General features: G+C 36.1%; 1 protein-coding gene across 1 annotated transcript in view; it reads left to right on the forward strand.

Annotated features, from left to right (window-relative positions):
* The window catches only part of PHIP (pleckstrin homology domain interacting protein), a 74524-nt gene that overhangs the window by 49024 nt on the left and 6996 nt on the right, over window positions 1–18504 (forward strand). The window contains exons 18-29 of the mRNA XM_010019829.1: window positions 846–965; window positions 3905–4012; window positions 4416–4540; window positions 4758–4840; window positions 9430–9541; window positions 9761–9822; window positions 10560–10715; window positions 12769–12889; window positions 14884–15009; window positions 16963–17035; window positions 17433–17483; window positions 17792–17932. Of these exons, the coding sequence (XP_010018131.1) occupies window positions 846–965; window positions 3905–4012; window positions 4416–4540; window positions 4758–4840; window positions 9430–9541; window positions 9761–9822; window positions 10560–10715; window positions 12769–12889; window positions 14884–15009; window positions 16963–17035; window positions 17433–17483; window positions 17792–17932 (1278 nt within the window). The remainder of the gene's footprint in view (window positions 1–845; window positions 966–3904; window positions 4013–4415; window positions 4541–4757; window positions 4841–9429; window positions 9542–9760; window positions 9823–10559; window positions 10716–12768; window positions 12890–14883; window positions 15010–16962; window positions 17036–17432; window positions 17484–17791; window positions 17933–18504) is intronic.

Here is an 18504-nt window from a genome sequence, read left to right on the forward strand (position 1 = left end):
GAAACTTCTTTCTATGGATGTATTTAGTATTAGTATAACACATGCTTGTATTTTTCCAGCTGTACTGACTGTCTCCCTGCTTGATGGCACTTTCTTTTAGGTCTGCACAATTATGTCATTTTTTTTCTGTCAATTCCATGATGTATAATGTTTGCTTTATGCTTGCTGCTATACTTCTATCAAGGAGAATTTTACTTGATCAGAGTTATGCTGTTTGTCTGTTTTGTGTTTTGTTTGCTTTCTAATATAATCATGTCCTTCGAGTTTAGATCAGTACACATGGAAATTTTGAGTTACTTTTGTTGCATTTGAATTTGTTACCCTTGCAGTATCCCGCTCGCAGTCTGGTGATACAGTCGTCCATCAGTGGCTGTATGGTGTGGATTTCTGTACAGACAGCCAAAGTTTATTTCTGTACATGGACAAGAATCTGTTAATAATTTCAAAGCAACCTTGCTCAAATGGTTGTATAAAAACCTGTTTTATCTGTCCTATCAATTACAGACACGCAGTGTGCACTTAGGACCAGCAACTGCAGTGAGCCTCGTTACTTAAAATTGCATGATATGAGCACATACAATATGAAGCTGCAGTCCCACAGCACATTATAGTAAAATATACCAGCAGCTAACGTGGATGTGCCCAATCTGGGTCGTTTTGACATGCTTTTACCTCTGTTTGTTTGTTAATATCTCTCTCCTCCTTTTGTGGGGCTTCTTAATTGGCACCTGCATGATTGGTCTTAGGGACCAAGGCAGTTGATTTTAATAAAACACTTCCCAAAATACAGGGCTTCCTCAAATGTTATTTTATTCATATTAATCTTCTGTGTGCATTTTCTTCAGAGACTGGCTGTAGGAGTTCTGGCAGAAAATGGTTTGACACTGGAAGAATGGCTGCCTTCAGCATGGATTACAGACACTGTTCCTCGTCGATGCCCATTTGTGCCACAGATGGGGGATGAGGTAGTGTATTTTTTTCCTCTGTGTTCTTGCTTCTTTCAGCTTGTTTTTGCCTTCTTTGATTTTCATCTATGCTTTTTTTTTTCCCAGAGATTTATTATCAGAATATTTAGGTTTTTCTTCAGAACATTGTTTTATCTGGCTAAAACTTGCTTTCACTCCCTTTAGTCTTTCCCAGTGTTGCTTTGACTTATTTTTATTCCATACTGTTGCAGTAACATTCCTTCTTGCACTGTGTTCACTGTGTTAATTTCCTTACAACATGCATACAAGCTGTGTGATGTACTTTATGTAGTGAGACTAGTTCTTAGTGGTAGCGCGTCTTGTATGCTGAAGAACAGGTAAGAGATCAAACACAAATTGAAGTTTAATTAAACTTCAGTTTGGGACTTGAAATAAAACCCAGGAATTAAACCTTTGAGGGTGGGCATTTGTGTGTTTTTTTGTTTGTTTGTGAATTCATTTATTTTGAAGAAAAACTGATACTGTCCTTTTCATTCATGTTTCTGGTATTGGGAAGCTTCTGCTGGTCGATTACAACAGAAAACCATAAGAGAAGATATGTAGATTGTGAACAGCTTGTAAACAGAGCCCAGTAGCAAAAGGACACCCCCCAGTTTCTACTTTGGAAAGTATAATATGTGAACATTACAGTTAATTGTATGAATAAGTAGTGTCAGATAGAAGGCAATCTTGAAAACCAGAGTCTGCATTTTTCCTAAAATCTCCTCAGGTTAAAGTAAGAGGAAATAGCTGCCTTATGCTGTAATACGTAGTCTGTTGGCTCTTCAGGGGGGTACTAAACAGAGTGCTTGTAGAGCTCACACCTTCAGAATGCAGTTGGAGAAATACTTGACGTGATGGCAAAGTTGATTAACTGTGGTCCTGAACCAGAGCTGTTTGTAGGCACCACCTCAGAAACTGAACCAGGAGCAGAGGTTGAATGTGCAAGTGGTTTTGTTTTTACTGGATCAGTTCACTGATGCAGTTTACAGCACTGCTATGCAAAAATTACATCGGTGTTGCTCATGAGGGAGGGAAGGAGCACTTCACGTTGAGAGTTGCAACTGGAGAAAATGTTTATGGATTTATACCGTCCAGCAAGCATGTTTTGGAGACTTTGCTGTTCAAAAGTTCAAGTCCAAATAAATATATTTAGTGCTTGATGCCATCTGGTTACAGTGAAGCAGCCAAGGATTTATCTGTATCATATTACGCAGGAGACTTTAACATCATATTGGTTTAGTAAGCTAAACTGGTGTGTTTGGTTTGGCACCTGCTGAATAGTGTGTGCAGTGTGTACTAGGAATAGATAAGTAGGCTGCATCCTTTTGCTGAAAAAGGCTTTATATTGGTGAACAGGACATTTTGTGTCCTGTGCCTAGAAAGTAGGAGTAGTTGTGCTAATAGAGCATACGTTTCTGATCAAGCTGCTCTGTCTAAAATTCCATCTCTGATGCTTTCCCTCCCCAGGCTTGCATAAAATGTGAAAAGACACTAGTCATTTCATAAGTTACTTTTGAGATCCTCAGGAATAAAAGATTGGTTTAATTAGAAATGGTGATGAGAAGAGGTCTCCTGAGGCCTTTGAACATTTTGGTGGATGATTGGTGTGTTTTATAAGATTTGGGAGGAGAGATATTTCAGATTCATTCTCTTACAGCTGTACAAACAAGTAAGAAAAACCAGTAGTGCTATATTTAGTTCTACTCAGTGCATAAGAATAGCACATACAGTCCCTTTTCCCTTTCTGAATACTCCCGTTTACAGGCCTTTGTCATGTGTCTTGAGGGTCAGTGGAAGCACACCAGAGAGATGTGACTGCAATTTCCCTGTCTTGATTATCAAACTACAATGCTTATTCATTAGGGTATTCTGCTATTAGCACAATAAAGAATAGTTTTGTCTGGGTACTACAACAACTATGCAGAAGCGGGAATTTATCAAGATTAAAAGTATAATTTCCTGGAAAAGGCATCATTATTTTTATTTTTTTTCCCACAAATACCTTTCTAATTTGTTCCTCTGACAGAAGATGCAATGCTTAGAGCCATTTATAAAATAAAAATTTTTCACTTCTGTAAACAGGATTTTTGTATTTGGAGTGCATCGTAGCTGGAATACAGCTGTATGTCAGATCTTTCTTCTAATTAGTTTGGGAAACCTCTGGTTTGCATTTCAGATACATTCCTGGAATATATGCATAAGGTTTTCAGCTTACTACTTCATTACAGTGTGGTTTATAACAAAAACATTCTTCCACATGATACCATATACACCAGGGTCAAAGTAAAACTAATAGACTCTGGATGTCTGAACAGTGGAAATTTATAGTGGAAGGGTTTAAAAAATTTTAATAAGCACTTGAAATGTGCCTATTCAATTCAAAATGTGCTAATTCAAATATTCAGTTTGTTCATGTATTTGTTAGGCTATTTGTTCAGTGAAGCAAATACCAAAATCTTATAAACAATAAGAAACAGCAGAATTTTCCTTTTAGAGTATATTTCTCATTTGAAAAGGGTATGATTAGTCAGACAGTGAATTTAGTGATACTTGATTGTCATCTTAGGGCTGTCCAACAGTGATGAATAACCAGATGGATTAGTGGAATTCATGTTGCTGTCATTGAATTGTTCTGTAGTGCAGTAATAAATAGATGATTCTGTTACTGATTTTGGTTTTGTCTAGTGTAATTTAGAATATTTTGCTCATAGGGAAAATGGTGTTCTCAATCTTCCTACTATTTCTATAAATGTTTCTGTGATACCTGCTTTAATTGCCCAGTGCTTATTTTTTTTGAGAATGTATGACTTTTGCAGGAAAACCAGGGAGAAAAAATTGATAATAAAATAGAAAGGACATACACTGTATGCCAGTCATATGCTAGCATCTCAGCTTCTCAAAGTCTTTCATAGATAACTGTCACATTTCACTTTTAGGTCTACTATTTCCGACAAGGTCATGAAGCGTACGTTGTAATGGCAAAAAAGAACAAAATATATAATATTAATCCCAAGAAACAACCATGGCATAAAATGGAGTTACGGGTATGACTTATTTTCTATTTTCTTTGTAATTTAATATTTCTCAAAATTTGGAAACTAACTGAAAGAAGATTCTTGTTACAGATGTTTCTAATGCTGTGCTCCTAAAATATTAAGTTAAGAGAGAAAAGTTAATCTAATAGTCAAATGAATTCAGACCTTAAACTGTACTTCCTTCTGCATCTGCTTGAGCAGATGAGGTGGTTACACTTCATTCATAGCAAAATGTTTTTCAGACAAGTTACATCGTGAAATAATAGCTTGCTTCAAAAGACTGCATTTCAGATACTTGATTTTGACATGTTCTGGCAGAAATCTGATCTTTTCAGTATACCCATATTTTCATGTTTTAGAAAGTTATGATTCTTAACTTCAGTGGTAGTACGTAACAGTATGTTTATTCTAGGAGCAAGAGCTCATGAAAATAGTTGGGATTAAGTATGAAGTGGGATTGCCTACTCTCTGCTGCCTTAAACTGGCTTTTCTTGACCCTGATACGGGTAAACTGACTGGAGGATCGTTCACCATGAAGTAAGGAAAATAATATTATATTCGAATTGAGGGGTTTCATCTTGGGGGCAAGGGGGAGAGGTTGAAAGTTAAAAGATAACATTAATGTTGTGACTTGAGCTTTTGCTTTTGAAGTGTTGAATTCAAACTAGTTTGTTTGTTTTTTTTTTCTTTAAGTGCTTTACTTTATGCTTTTGCTGTTTTATCGCTTAATAGTTGTGTGCTCCGTTGTAATTAGGTACCACGATATGCCAGATGTCATAGATTTCCTAGTTTTGAGGCAGCAGTTTGACGATGCAAAACACAGGCGATGGAATATAGGTGAGTTGTGTGGGGAGGGTTTTTTTGGTGTGGTTATGTTTGCTTGTTTTTCTAAGTGTCTACCAATTTTCATAATAACTTACTAAAAGTAGGTAACGGTAAATAAATCCTAATGCTCTGCTGAAGTTGGAGAATAAGCTCTGTATATTTGGATGTGGAGTCCTGCTCTGTCCGTGACTGATGCCTACAGTAAGCAAACAAAATACAGAAGGTGATCTGTAAAAGAAAGTGCAAAGAAAATCTCAGTTGTATGTTTGCAGAGAGATGAAGAATACTTTTTAGAAATGTGTTTATTGGTAACTGATAATTTACTGTAGTCTATATATTATATTGCTTGTCTGTTTTCTGATTGAAGGCCCTCTTACAACTGCATTGCTAACTAGAAATGTGGGGTTTTTTTCTTTTTCTGGAATTTCTACTGGAAATAGGCAATGCATGACTTCTGGACTATACAAAGAAAATGCCCTTCCCATCTCTGTATTTGTTTGAATTCTGTCCTAAACCCCATATGCTTTAGCTTTATTGAAATGTGTATGATTATAATTCACTGCCATGTGAGTGGGAATGATTTTATTCATTTTACTTTGCCTGTGCTTAATTATTTCCAAGTATTGTATACTGGAGGAAGTCAGTGACAGGCTTGTCCTTCAGTCACATCTATTTCCTAGTCATCTTTTGCATATGATAATAAAGAACACCTTTCAACAGTGAAATCTAACCTATGGGGAGAGAAAGCTGCATTATGATAATATGATCATATGGGGGGGGAGCGTTTAGGAGATAAGGAAATACATATGTTCTTATTCATAAAACCAGCCTTAGATTGTCTCTGAAACTTAAAAGATTAAGCAAGTATTACTGATTCTTCAAGGTTCAGGATGAAACTGTTCCCCTAAGAGAAACTTGTATACGATACCATGTTTAGGGAATTAGAGGCAGTGTTATGTCTTTTCCAGTATCTCTGTATATTCTGTGAAGTGACATGTTTCTAAAAGTGAAATATTGATAGCCTTCCTTTTTGGTTGGGTTGGTTTTGTTTTGGTGGGTTTTTATTTTTTTGGGTTTTTGTTTGTTTGTTTTTGTTGTTTTTTTTTTTTTTAAGCAGATCTCAATGTTAAAAACACATTATCTGTAAAGTAGCAGTGATTTCTGTACCAACTCAATTCCCGTGGTTCTTTAATTCAGGAGCTATGGCTAATATTTACTGACTTGCCAGCATTTCTTGCCACTTCAGGCAAAGCATCATATAGGAGAATGGAGGATTTTAATGCAAGTAGATGATGGTGTATCTGACTACCTGTGTAGAAATGAGTGATACGACATACATCTCCATAAATACGCTGACTCCTTAGTCTGTATTTGCAGTTTTCAAAGTGTTGTCCTCTCAAGTTCATCATAGCTAAGTAACCTGAAGAAGTGGCACAGCTGGATATTAAAAGCTACCCCCCCACCCCCACCCCCCATTTCTTAACCTGACTTTGCCAGGAAAGATGAATTATCTTCTGTCCTTTGGCACACATCATGATATCCTTGTTGATGACATGTACTTTAGCAGTAGATCTGTAAATTACATACGGCCATGTTAGTAAGTTCCATATCATCTCATACTGTATGCTCTGTTGCCCAGAAAGACACCTCATCTTTGATTCTGTAGGGGTTTTGGCAAAGACCCTTGGCTTCTGATACAATAGGAAATTTATACCTTGATTTCTTCTTTCAAGATTATTTTGGTTTAAAGATTTCTTAAGAGACAAGATTGGTCAACATCTACTGATAGGTCACCAAGCTTTGCTCTTTCGTGATGGTTATGGATCTGTGGTCTTGTCTTGCTCTGCCATGCCATAGATACTTTCCCACAAGATCACAGCAGCAGTAGAAGAATGACTGTCATACCGTGTATGTGAATGGCCTAGCCAGAAGTCATCTGTCGGTTGTCATGATAGAAATCCAGGAGTTAGGGACTTTGAAATGTTACCCTTGCTGCTCTGAAGAACACAAGCACAGGTAGCATCTCCTTCTTGGACTCACAACTGTATTTTGAGAAACTTGCAGTGTGGAAGGAATTGGAGCTGCACAAAAAGTATTAAAAGTGCCAGAACCTTTTCTCAAGGCTTCAATGTAGATATATGTGAGTTTCATGCCAGTGGTGTCCAATAGCAGCTTGTAACTGACAAGTGTGAATTAGAGTTCATTCCTCAGTTCTTCTTTTGGGTGGTAGAAATAGTGGTAAAATAGCCTCCTTCTTTGAGGCCATATGAAATGCTAAAGCAGAGATAGCAAAGACACTGCAGTTAAAACTGCTACAACTTGTCCAGAGGCCTTCTAGATTGCTACCCTGCTCTCTATGTAGACACTTCAGGTATTTTCCTAGTGTATGCTTATGTATTTGGGACAAATCTTGCACAGTTTTGTTGCAGTGTGGAACACAATATAAAAATGTTCCTTGAGAGTAGATCGTATTTTCTATCAGGATAGGGAGAAATGCCCTAGAACTATACATGAAACCATTCCTGACTTTTCAACCATGTGAATCTGAAATCTCCAAGATTTATCTGGTATGTTGAAGTCTTCTGAACTTTCACTTTTCATCAACAAACTGGTATTTTTTTCATGTCATGCAGTTGCTGGTTTGTCTTCTCAGGACTACTGTTACTATCTTTCTTGTTCCGCTATGATTTCTGGCACCTAGCCTACAAATTAATATTTTTGTAGCTACTATTTGGAGAGTTGCTGGATATTAAATTTTCTGCCTCCACGTTAGGTCATTAAAGTGTTGATCTTTTAACAAATAACAGTACTTGGTGTTTTGGTGGGGGGGGGTTTATCGTTTGGGTTTTGCTTGGTTTAGGGAAGAATATTTGCTTATTTATGGAGGGGTTTTTTTAATATTAAATTTATATTAATGTATTAATCCTTTCAGAAAGAACAAAGTTTGAAAAGCGACAGGTTCTTATTTCTACTCAGATTGTATTTATTGCTTATCTTTGTTTTATTATAGCTTAACTACAAGATTAATACATGTGCTAAAAGCTATATTCTGGCAGGATTTGTGCAGCTTTAGCTGTATGTATTAGACAAGTGTGTGTATGTGTCTTTTACAAAGCAGCCACTTTAAGTTCAACCTACAATTTATATTTTCATCAAGCTGACATCTGGTGATTAAAAAGCCCTGGGAAACTGCTAAATCCTTCCAATAAGAATTTTCGGTCTGCTGTTCACATAGATGAAGTAGCACAGAGGACACTGGAAAACTGTGATTCAGGAGATTGTTCTTTGGGCTTTTTCAACCACGCTGTTTTCAGCTTTAGCATTCTGTCCATATGAATGCTGTGGCTCTTGAGAAATCAGAAGCTGCTGCCAGGATACACTTCTTTAAGTGGTTTTGATCTGCTTAATGTTCAGCCCCATGAGGGCACTTGCAGTTGTACCTACACACATTTTGTTGTAAAACTGATTGCTAGGGAATGCCATGTTAGGAGACTGCTTTAAGAGCTCTTTAGAAAAAATGTATTCTTTTATTATAAAGCATCACCCCTTACTTACATTTTTGATCTTTCATTTCAGATAATCTCTGGTGTACTTTGTTCTGTTACAATCAGCACAATTAGGATTATTAATGGAAGCTTTGTAATTGTCATAGAATTACTTGCAATCCATTAAATAAAAAAAATGCAGTAAAGAACAATTTTGAGACTATATTTACTTATTAATTCAGACAATGCAGCAAGCATTTGGGCAGAGTGCAGATGTGTTGGAATAGAGTAAATACTGCAGCAGTTGAGAAAGCCTGTGTATATTCAAGTGCCATGAAAACAAAAAACCTGCAGTTCTTCGAATCTTACACTTAAATTACATTTGTTCTTGAATTGAGCAAGCTGAATAGTCCACTAAAAATTGTTTCTAAATGCTGTGATATGTGTTACAGAAAATGTTGGGATTTATGATGGTGTGTAATACATGGATTCTCATGTGTAATTTTTTTTAATAACACTTTTGACCTTTTCTCAGCTAGGCGAATGGTTTGCGGTAGTGAAACCGTTTCAAGTCAGTAAATTACTTTGCTAACCTTTTGGGAAAGCTTTAATAAATTTGATTCTTTATCAGTCAGATTGCCTGCCTAGTAAAGGGAATGAAGCTCTGAATTGCGTTTGGGTAGCTGAAAAAGCATTTCAGAGTTGCTCAGCAACATGTAAAATATTCCCCATACAAAAACATCACGGTACTCAGTTTAAGATAGCATGTAGTGTTTAGGACAAGTAGATTTGAGTCGTAGTTACAGCATTGAATTGTCTTATATGAAATCAAGAAATAAATGCATATATAAGGAATACATAGATAGATTTTTAAAAATAATTGTTTAATGCCATATTAACTTTCATTTTGATTTAAAAGCAGCCTTCAGAAAGAATGTAGTTTTTAATTTTTTTAGGTTTTTTTTACTGAATGTGACTCATGTTTTGCCTGTTGATGCTACAGATGTTCAGAAGGATTTCTATATTCAAGATCAAGGCAAAGGTATCTAAAAACTGCTTGTATTGGGAGGTGTAAAGTGTCTTGTATTGATTAAATTATTTTGTGTTCTCACCTAGGTGATCGTTTCAGGTCAGTGATAGATGATGCTTGGTGGTTTGGAACAATTGAAAGCCAGGAACCTCTTCAGCCTGATTATCCGGATAGCTTATTTCAGTGCTACAATGTCTGGTTAGCAAATTTATCATCAATCTTTTATTTTAATTAGTTATTTCATTTGAAGTATTGACTGAGCAACTTGCTTTCATTAAATTCAGTCATGCATCTCACTGTACCAGTTTATTATAATACTCTGTGGTGTATATATGTTATGTTACAAACATTAAATAATTCTGTTGTTGAAGCAATATTAGTAAACAGTTTAAGTGTGGGTTTTGTTTGTTTTTTAAGCTGGGACAATGGTGATACTGAGAAGATGAGCCCTTGGGACATGGAGCTGATACCAACTAATGGTATGGTACATTAATAATGTAATTGCTTTAAGAGTGTATTTAAAGAAGGAAAAAAACCTTGTATGATTTTACTTAAATAATGCTGTTTCTCTTGGGGAGTAGGGGGAAGGCTCACAAACCAATTGCATTTCAAGAACATCCTTAAATCAATTACCAAACTAAAAGTGATCCAAGATAAATGAACTGCAAAAAAAAAATACAGCCATACTTGGACAAAGTGTTTGTTGGAAATGGAGATGTTACGAAAACTTGTAACAGATGACATACAGTTAAAGGTACAGTTTTGTACAGTTAGGGAGGATTGAAGATAAACTGGTGCCCTGTGTCATCTTGAGAGGAAGCTGGCTGCTCTGAGACCTGTCAGCATGACTGCAGATGTTCAATGTATTAAAGATTCAATGTACGCTAGTGTGATAATTTGATTAACAGTAGGACTTGCTTCCTGTCTGGCCCAGCACGTGGCAGATAGGACATGCTGCAGAGTGGACAGCATAGTATGGGTACTGTTCACAGAGAAGAATGTAGAGTTTCTTTCTTCGTCACTTAGGGTTTTGTTGTGGGGGGATACAGCAATATACAGAAGGTATACTGGTTGTATCCAAAATGTCTTTGAGCAAATCAGGTGCTATGCATTCGTATTGGTTAGTAAAATGATGTTGCATATCTTTGAACTACAGGTATATGTATTGCACAAAATACAAAGATTTGTTTTATTTAGTTTTCATGTTACATTCTAGCTGTATTTCCAGAAGAACTGGGAACTAGTGTTCCTTTAACAGATGATGAACGTAGAACGCTGCTCTACAAACCTCTGGATGGAGAGTGGGGTTCCAGGACCCGAGACGAGGAGTGCGACAGAGTTATTGCAGGGATAAACCAACTCATGACTTTAGGTAAATCCTGAATAATATGGGAGATGGTTTTGTGTTACATTTTCAGACTAGGTTTATGCGTACCTCTGAAATTACCAAAATGAATGTGATAAAATACACCTTTTGCTTCTAGATTAACTGGAACAAAGCTTTATCATATTTTAATTTTTCATGTAGTGAGTATAAAAGCTAAGTTTTATCCTGTTTCCACAGGTAATTTATTGTTTCAAAATAGGCGAGGGGTTTGGGTTTTACAGGAGAAAAACAAGTCCTTGACTTTTTTACTTTAGCTACCAGAGTCTCTTCTTGGGGTTAAAATGGCAAACTTCATGATGAACAGAGTATTAACTATATCGCAAGCAGATGGGGCTGGGGGAATCTTTTATACTTAATGACAGCATGGACACCTGTGTGTAGATTTCCCTTGTAGCAGCTTTTTCTAACTCCTGTTTTCTCCCCCACATTGCCTAATTATGAAACATGTTGAGGAAAAAGTAATTGATTAACTTAAAAGCCATTTGCTATTCAGTTGCAGAGCAATTAGTCTTTACAGGCAGCTTCTGAAAAGGTAACTGTTAAAACGTTTAACACATCACTGCAACATTTACATGATCAAAGATAGATGTCAGAGATGGAGATCCACCAGTGAAATATAGGCTAAATTATAAGTCTTTTGTATGTTTTGTGATAAGCAAACCGTATTAAGTCAGCAGTCTTGGGTTTATGACCGGGCTAACAATGGTCATGTTAAATATGTAAGTTGTCACAGATAATTCTTTTTAACTGATTTTCGAAGTACTTGAAGCAGGGTAAGAGCCAATCCAAATTACAGAATGACATTAAAAAAACTTGTGAGGAAATGAAATTCTGGTTGTTTTCACTGTGTTGTCTAAAAGTAATGGTTATGTATTTTGCATTACCTTGGAGGGCGTACTGCTTAGTTTGGGATTTAACTGTAGCATATGTGGTAGGTATTGGTACAAAGTAGCAGTTGCTAGAACATTCATAAGAGTAAGTAAACAGCTTTTAGAGGAGCAGCAGTCTGTTTAGCAACAAGGTATTTGCTTGTTTTAAAGACTTTCCTGAGAGACTTTAAAGGGTTTTTTATATTTTTGTATTATGGTGTTTTCCCTTGAGGTATAAAATGTTAGCATGTGTCTAAGCACTCATGATGCTCCTAAACACAGGAAGAAAAAAACAAGTTTGTGTAGGTGCACAGACTTAAAATTGCTCAGCAGTCTTCCAGCATTATGGTGGATTGGTTTTAGAAGTCTTTTCTGTTAGATAGGGACAGAAGATGTGTTCCTGTTTTACTTTGAGTATAATTTTCAATCTTAATGAGATTGAAATAGTGCTGCAATTTTATGGTAAGAATTCAATGCATTGCTTGCTTTGAAGGTGAGAGAGTGGCAATATCAAACCAGATGAAATCACCCTGTGATGTAAATAACAATACTGAACTGCATGCTTTCATATATATGTAAGGGATGTTGGGGAGGGACTCTTTGTTAGGGACTGTAGTGGTAGGACAAGGAGTAATGGCTTTAAACTTAAACAGGGGAAGTTTAGATTAGATCTAAGGAAGTTCTTTACAGTGAGGGTGGTGAGGCACTGGAATGGGTTGCCCAAGGAAGTTGTGAATGCTCCAACCCTGGAGGTGTTCAAGGCCAGGTTGGACAGAGCCTTTCGTGACATAGTTTAGTGTGTGGTGTCCCTGCTTATGGCAGGGGGGTTGGAACTAGATGATCTTAAGGTCCTTTCCAACCCTAACTATTCTATAATATATAATTTATACATTTAAATCTATTTCTGAAATGTTTGTATTTTACATGTGTTTGCATTGACTCTGAGGAGTGTGGTGCTTCTTGCAGAACTGAATATGTAGTCACTACAGTGGTTGTACTTACAGTGTACACCTCGTTTTTATATGGAGAATGTCACAAATTTTCAGAGTAGTTAGTGTTGCTATTTCTGGGAAAGTGCATATGTTATGGGGGGATGTGAACCTTGAAACTGCTAAGGGACATTTGTGGAATGTAACTCATTAGTTTTATTTATTTTTCATTCTGTCTAGATATTGCTTCTGCATTTGTGGCACCTGTGGATCTCCAAGCTTACCCAATGTATTGCACTGTTGTGGCATATCCCACAGACCTCAGTACCATTAAACAAAGACTGGAAAGCAGATTTTACAGGTTAGATCCAAGTCTTGGTTCCTGCTGTGAAATACTTCCAACCATATTTTTGGTAGCTCTTTATCTTGTAATACCCAACTAGGAGATGGGTACAGGTGTGTACTTTGCACTTTTCCCATCTTCTATCCTTGATAAGGTTTCCTTTTTATAAAACTTTAAAAAGGACTGTACATCTCCAGATGTATTTTAGTATTATGTGACATTCAGATTCCTGCTTGTGCAAATGAGAGTCAAACTTAGTCAGAAGGCTTAAGTTTCCATTTTATCATTTAAAGAAAACAAAACAAAACCCTGTTATTTAATAAGCGAAACCTGAAGAAGTACAACAAGTGTTTGTCCTAATGTGCTCTAAAAGTAAATCTTGTATTATCACTTAAGAAGCTACACAGAAAATAGCTTCTCAAATTACTGGTCTTGAAATTTTCAATTGTTGGAGAGCAACAGAAGTAAATTAACTTTTTGACACTGTTTTAATGTTTTCCTAAACTGTGATTGCAGTTGCTGTGGGTTTTTTGCAGTAAATATTACCTATGAAGGAGTATGCTCCATTAAATTTCTTCTGTTTCCTTTCATTTTTGGGGTATTTCTGGGTTGAAAATCAGTGTCCCTCTAATACTTGTTTTGAGTAAATCATGAATAGTATTTTGGTTTGGGCCAAATTTCAAAGTTAATTTGCAGTACTTTGAGTACTAACTGCAGATTGAATTCTAAATTAAAATCACTTTTTAGTTTTCAGAAAAAGACACCACCTCTTTTTTTTATATGTTGTAATGCAGTAATGCACATTTATTGTTCCGTGTTTATTGTGTGATACAAGGTAATCCAGCTTTCATGTCTGTAATGTACTGCTTTGCAATCAGAGGTGGAGAGGATTTTTTGCTGGATTTTTTTTCTCTTGTCAAAAGAGTAAGTAGATATTTTTGGTAATCAGCATACCTTCTTCAGTAAAGCTGCTGTTGTTAGTGTCTAGTATTGCCAAAGCCTGGTTAGGTAATAAGCAATACCTTGTGTTGTGCCTTCCAGTAACATTTTTTTCTTTACCTTCTGAAGGAGGGATTGTTCAGATCACTTGTGACTTTGGTAGCTTTTCATGAGGCTTACCTTAAAACAAACTTTCTCTTCTCTGAACCAGGAGTCTTAGCATGCCTGTATGGTTTTAAAAAATGCAAAACCAAACAGAAAAGTTAAACTTCCCTAGTAACTACTGGCATTGCATAGCATTAAATGCTGGACCAATAAACATGAGTAAATTGCATTTAAATGCTTAGGCTACACTAAACATGTTAAATGATGCTCTGTTTCACTACACAAAACACACAGCATTTATTTTCATCATGTTTTACATATAACCTTCTGCTTTCATGCTAGTATTTGTAACTTCATTGCTGTCAAGAGTTTTGATTCAAAATAGTATTGTAGTATTAATTTTTTTAAATCACAGGGTTTTTTTAATTTTCATTAAATTATTTAATTTTTTTATATTTGGGTCTATTTTTTTTTTCAGTTATTTTTGCTTTTGTGCATCATTTTTCATAATGTGGCTATTCTATAGTTACATCATTAAATCAGAGCTGTGTGAGGAAAATCTGATCATTGTCTCTCAGAAAAATGTATACTTTTAATAAATTCTTTATTACTATTTTGTAATAGTGACTTAAGCTGTGACTTAAGAGGTGGTAGGGGCTGGGTTATGTATAAATGCTGAAGTGTCACAGCTGAATTATCCCAAGGAGTGTCAGCTGTATATATTCTCAAAGCCATTTGTATAGATTACTGCAGGATATAACATGAGAGCAGGAAGCCTGAGGAAGCTGCCTTCTGCTGGTCGTGTAGAGCAACATCTCAGAGCGTGTGTGTTTTCCGATTTAGTGTAAAAACAAAAAATTGATATGATAATACATTGGAGGAAGGATGTAAGGCTTTTTCTCCTGTTTCATGTATGTTGCTGGAAGTATGTTTAATTCCCCTCTCCTTTTCCCTCATTTTGTATACAGGCGCCTTTCTTCATTAATGTGGGAAGTCCGGTACATAGAACATAATACTCGCACGTTTAATGAACCTGGAAGCCCTATTGTCAAATCTGCCAAATTTGTCACAGACCTTCTGCTGCACTTCATAAAGTGAGTTGCTTAGTAGCTCTGTTGTTGTTCTGATCTCTTCCCAAGGTATTTAGCCTTTTCAGATCTGAATTTTAAAGTGAAATAGTACTGCAGCTTGAATAAGCCTGTTGTCTGCTGGTGGGGCAGAAAAGAATAAAGCTCATCTTGACAAAGAATGCCTAAGTTTGCAAAACAAGATGAAGTTTTGTAATACTTTGACTGGCATAGATTGACGTGGCATTTCAAGAGACTTTCTGCTAAATGATAAAAATGGGTCTGACTAACTTCATGAAGTGATAGATATATTTATAGGTAAGTTAGGCAGTATTCAAACTCAAAATTAGAACTCCTATATTGATATAATTGTGGGCATTTAATTCTGAAGTCTTTACAATTTATAGTGTGATTGAAAATGGTGTTACGCATAATAAAAGTTGAAAGCTTTGAGGTTGACAGATAGTAGTTGTCTCTCAAATGTTTTATTATTGTCTGAAGAAAAACTGAATGAGAAATGTTTCAGATTTCTCAGTCAGTTGAGACATCTGTGGGCCTAAAGTTTGTAAGAAGAGCTTACTGAGTGTGCCTTGATTTGCGTGTACACCATGAATGCTCCTATTCCTGCCTTTTAGAAACAGCAGGATACTTCATTAGTGTAATAAAAGTTATGATATTAGTAATTTAGTTTCTCAGTGTTAACGTCTATCTTGTTATTTTTTATTTCTTGTGCTCTTAAAAGCATTAGAATTGCATTATGTATTTGTAAATGTAGGACTTTGACTCCATACATAAATTTTTTTTATATCTTCAGCGCTTGTGATTTCTGGTGTTGCCTGGAGAATGAACTGCTTCAGAGATTAAAAGTTTTGGTGAAATGCAATTTTAGGAACAAATGTGTTTCTAAAGGGCTTCTCTACTACTGTTTTTGTTCTTTAACATTTTCGTCCTACGTCGGGGTTTTCCTCTGATTAATTAAGCAGCTTCGGGTTTGTTGAAGTGTGGTTTTTAATTGACTAAGCTAAATCAGTGCAACACATGGATATTCTTCCTTAATAATGGCCTATAGCTTGTGTTTGTTAATATACCAATGTAAGTGAACTAGGAATGCACATAAAGCCCAGACAGTTTTTTTTAGCGTGGGGCAGAAGGCCTAGACCATGGAAGGCAAACCCCTTGGTTCTAACAAGAGCGAAATACCTAGATGCGTCTGAGAATCCAAGGCTTAGGCTCTTAAATTACCCAAGTCTTTTAAAAAGCAGAAAATAGGGAAGGGGGTGTTGCTTGATCTTTTTCTCACCTTTTTCTCCCCTAGCTCTTCTAGTGATAATTACAATTAAATATAGTAGCCTGTATTATGGATTGCAATTCCAGTGTAAAGTTGCTGAGTGTTTACTCCTGTTTTTCCGGTGGTTTTTATGGCTATATAGTAGAACACCTTTGGACTTTCTTTTGTGTAGGACTTTGCTGTGTTATACAAGAATTGAAAATCAGTGTTTGTTTTGCTGATTTAATTATGCAGGTTTATACAATAACAGTGTTAGTCCTTACACAAATAAACATTACATTTCAGATGTCTTACATTGTGGGTGCTAATGTATTAAATTGCACTTTTGTACACTAAATCCACTGTACTGTTTCTTACAAATCTAGATGGGCCTCAGAGCCCTTCATGTGGTATAGTGTTAGATTTTTCTAATGCTGATGCATTCATGGTAAAGGATTATAATTTTTAATTTTAAAACATTGACACTGCTAAATGGTCTGTATTTTACAGAGTGCAGAGGTATTTTACAGCTTTCTGAGCTGAAGATAAGCTCTTCTCATTATTGCAGTCCTCTTAGTATTCATACAGCACTAAACACTATCATTTTATTTGGGAATGGCTTTGTAAACATTTTCCTTATCTCAGGCATAATACAGTTGATCCCATAGGTGAAGATGGAAAATAAATGTTAGTGTGTATTTCTTTCTACACAGAGACCAGAGTTGCTATGATATAATTCCATTATACAATGCAATGAAGAAGAAAGTGTTGTCTGACTCTGATGAGGTAAGTGATTGTGTCTTAAGATGTTGGCATTGCTTGACTGGAGAAATGGGACTGCTGTCTCTGTCCTGATGGATACAAAAGTACCAGTTTCAGTTGCTCTAAGGGAGTGGGGTGTACGTTTCTGTCAGTTAAGATTCTTTTTGTCAACTGGGAAACTGGGTAAAATTCAGGCTCCTTTCCTTTAATGCAGAGAGCTTTAGCAGCTTTCTGGAAAATTTAGACGCTGCTTAGAATTCTGAGAGGTTCTCAAAACTGGCAGTCACATGAAATGCTTCCCAGAGGGACAGGGATAGAACTGTAGAATATCAAATTATAAATGAAGTATAAAAGAACTCACCTACTCATATGTGCTTATATTTTTTTAACCTTTTTATGCGACTCATTATCTTGCTCAAAGGAAGAAGAGAAAGATACAAATGTGCCAGGAACTTCCACTAGAAAAAGAAAGGTAAATTTTATTTAATGATTTACAGTGCTACAAATAATTAGACAAGCGTTGGTTAAACGAAGAAATGCAAAACTGAGAGTGTTTTTATTACCATTTAATACAAGCTTTTGGAAAGTTTTGAACCTTAAAGTGACGTGTTGTTCTAGTGATCTGTTCAGTGCAAAAGCATTTTTTGTCTGTGCTGCTGCATGTCATGAATTCTTTAATTAGAATTCATATCCTGCAAGGTACCTTTTCCATTAGATTTTGTATGAACAGGTAGTTTGTTTAATATATACGAGGTAACATTGTCATTTCAGGATCATCAGCCAAAGCGGCGGCTACGTAATAGAGCTCAGTCATATGACATTCAGTCATGGAAGAAGCAATGCCAGGAGCTGCTGAATCTCATTTTTCAGTGTGAAGACTCTGAACCATTTCGACAACCAGTGGATCTCCTTGAATATCCAGTGAGTATTTCAGAACAGGAAGGCTGGTTATAATCCAGTTGTTAGGTGGTTGGTTCCTATTTTTTTTAAACTGTGACCGTTTTTCCAACTCTTAACTTCAGCCAGTTCTGTCAGTGCTTGGCTGTCATTTAATTAAAGTAATTTAAAAAAACCCTGTACTTCTATGCTATACTTTAGTTGCAAAATGTTTTGTATTCAGGGATGCCTGTGTTAAGTAAGTTGCAGTGTTTAAGATGTGTCTTTCCTTTTCTGGGTGAAAAATGGTGATCTATGAAGTACATGTGTTTGATTGTTGCGTGTGACCAATGTTGTCATGGGTCATCTTTTGTTTTCAAAAGAACAAAAACTAATTTTCGTATCTGTCATATGGGCCTGATGCAGAAAAAGTACCCACTGAAGGACTGTAGTGAACCATTAACTGTAGTAACGATGACTTCCCCCAGTTTTGCTTTCTGCTTGGGTGATTGCACTGGAGTTCAGATAGTTATGAGCTAGTTTGTAACTTCAGAATATTTTAGCATGAAAGTCTTGTTGCTGTGGATCTGTTTTAGCCTTTTAGGCTAGTTTAAGTA

Source organism: Nestor notabilis, unplaced genomic scaffold (assembly GCF_000696875.1).
Source record: "Nestor notabilis isolate BGI_N333 unplaced genomic scaffold, ASM69687v1 scaffold528, whole genome shotgun sequence".
Classification (NCBI taxonomy): Eukaryota; Metazoa; Chordata; class Aves; order Psittaciformes; family Psittacidae; genus Nestor; species Nestor notabilis.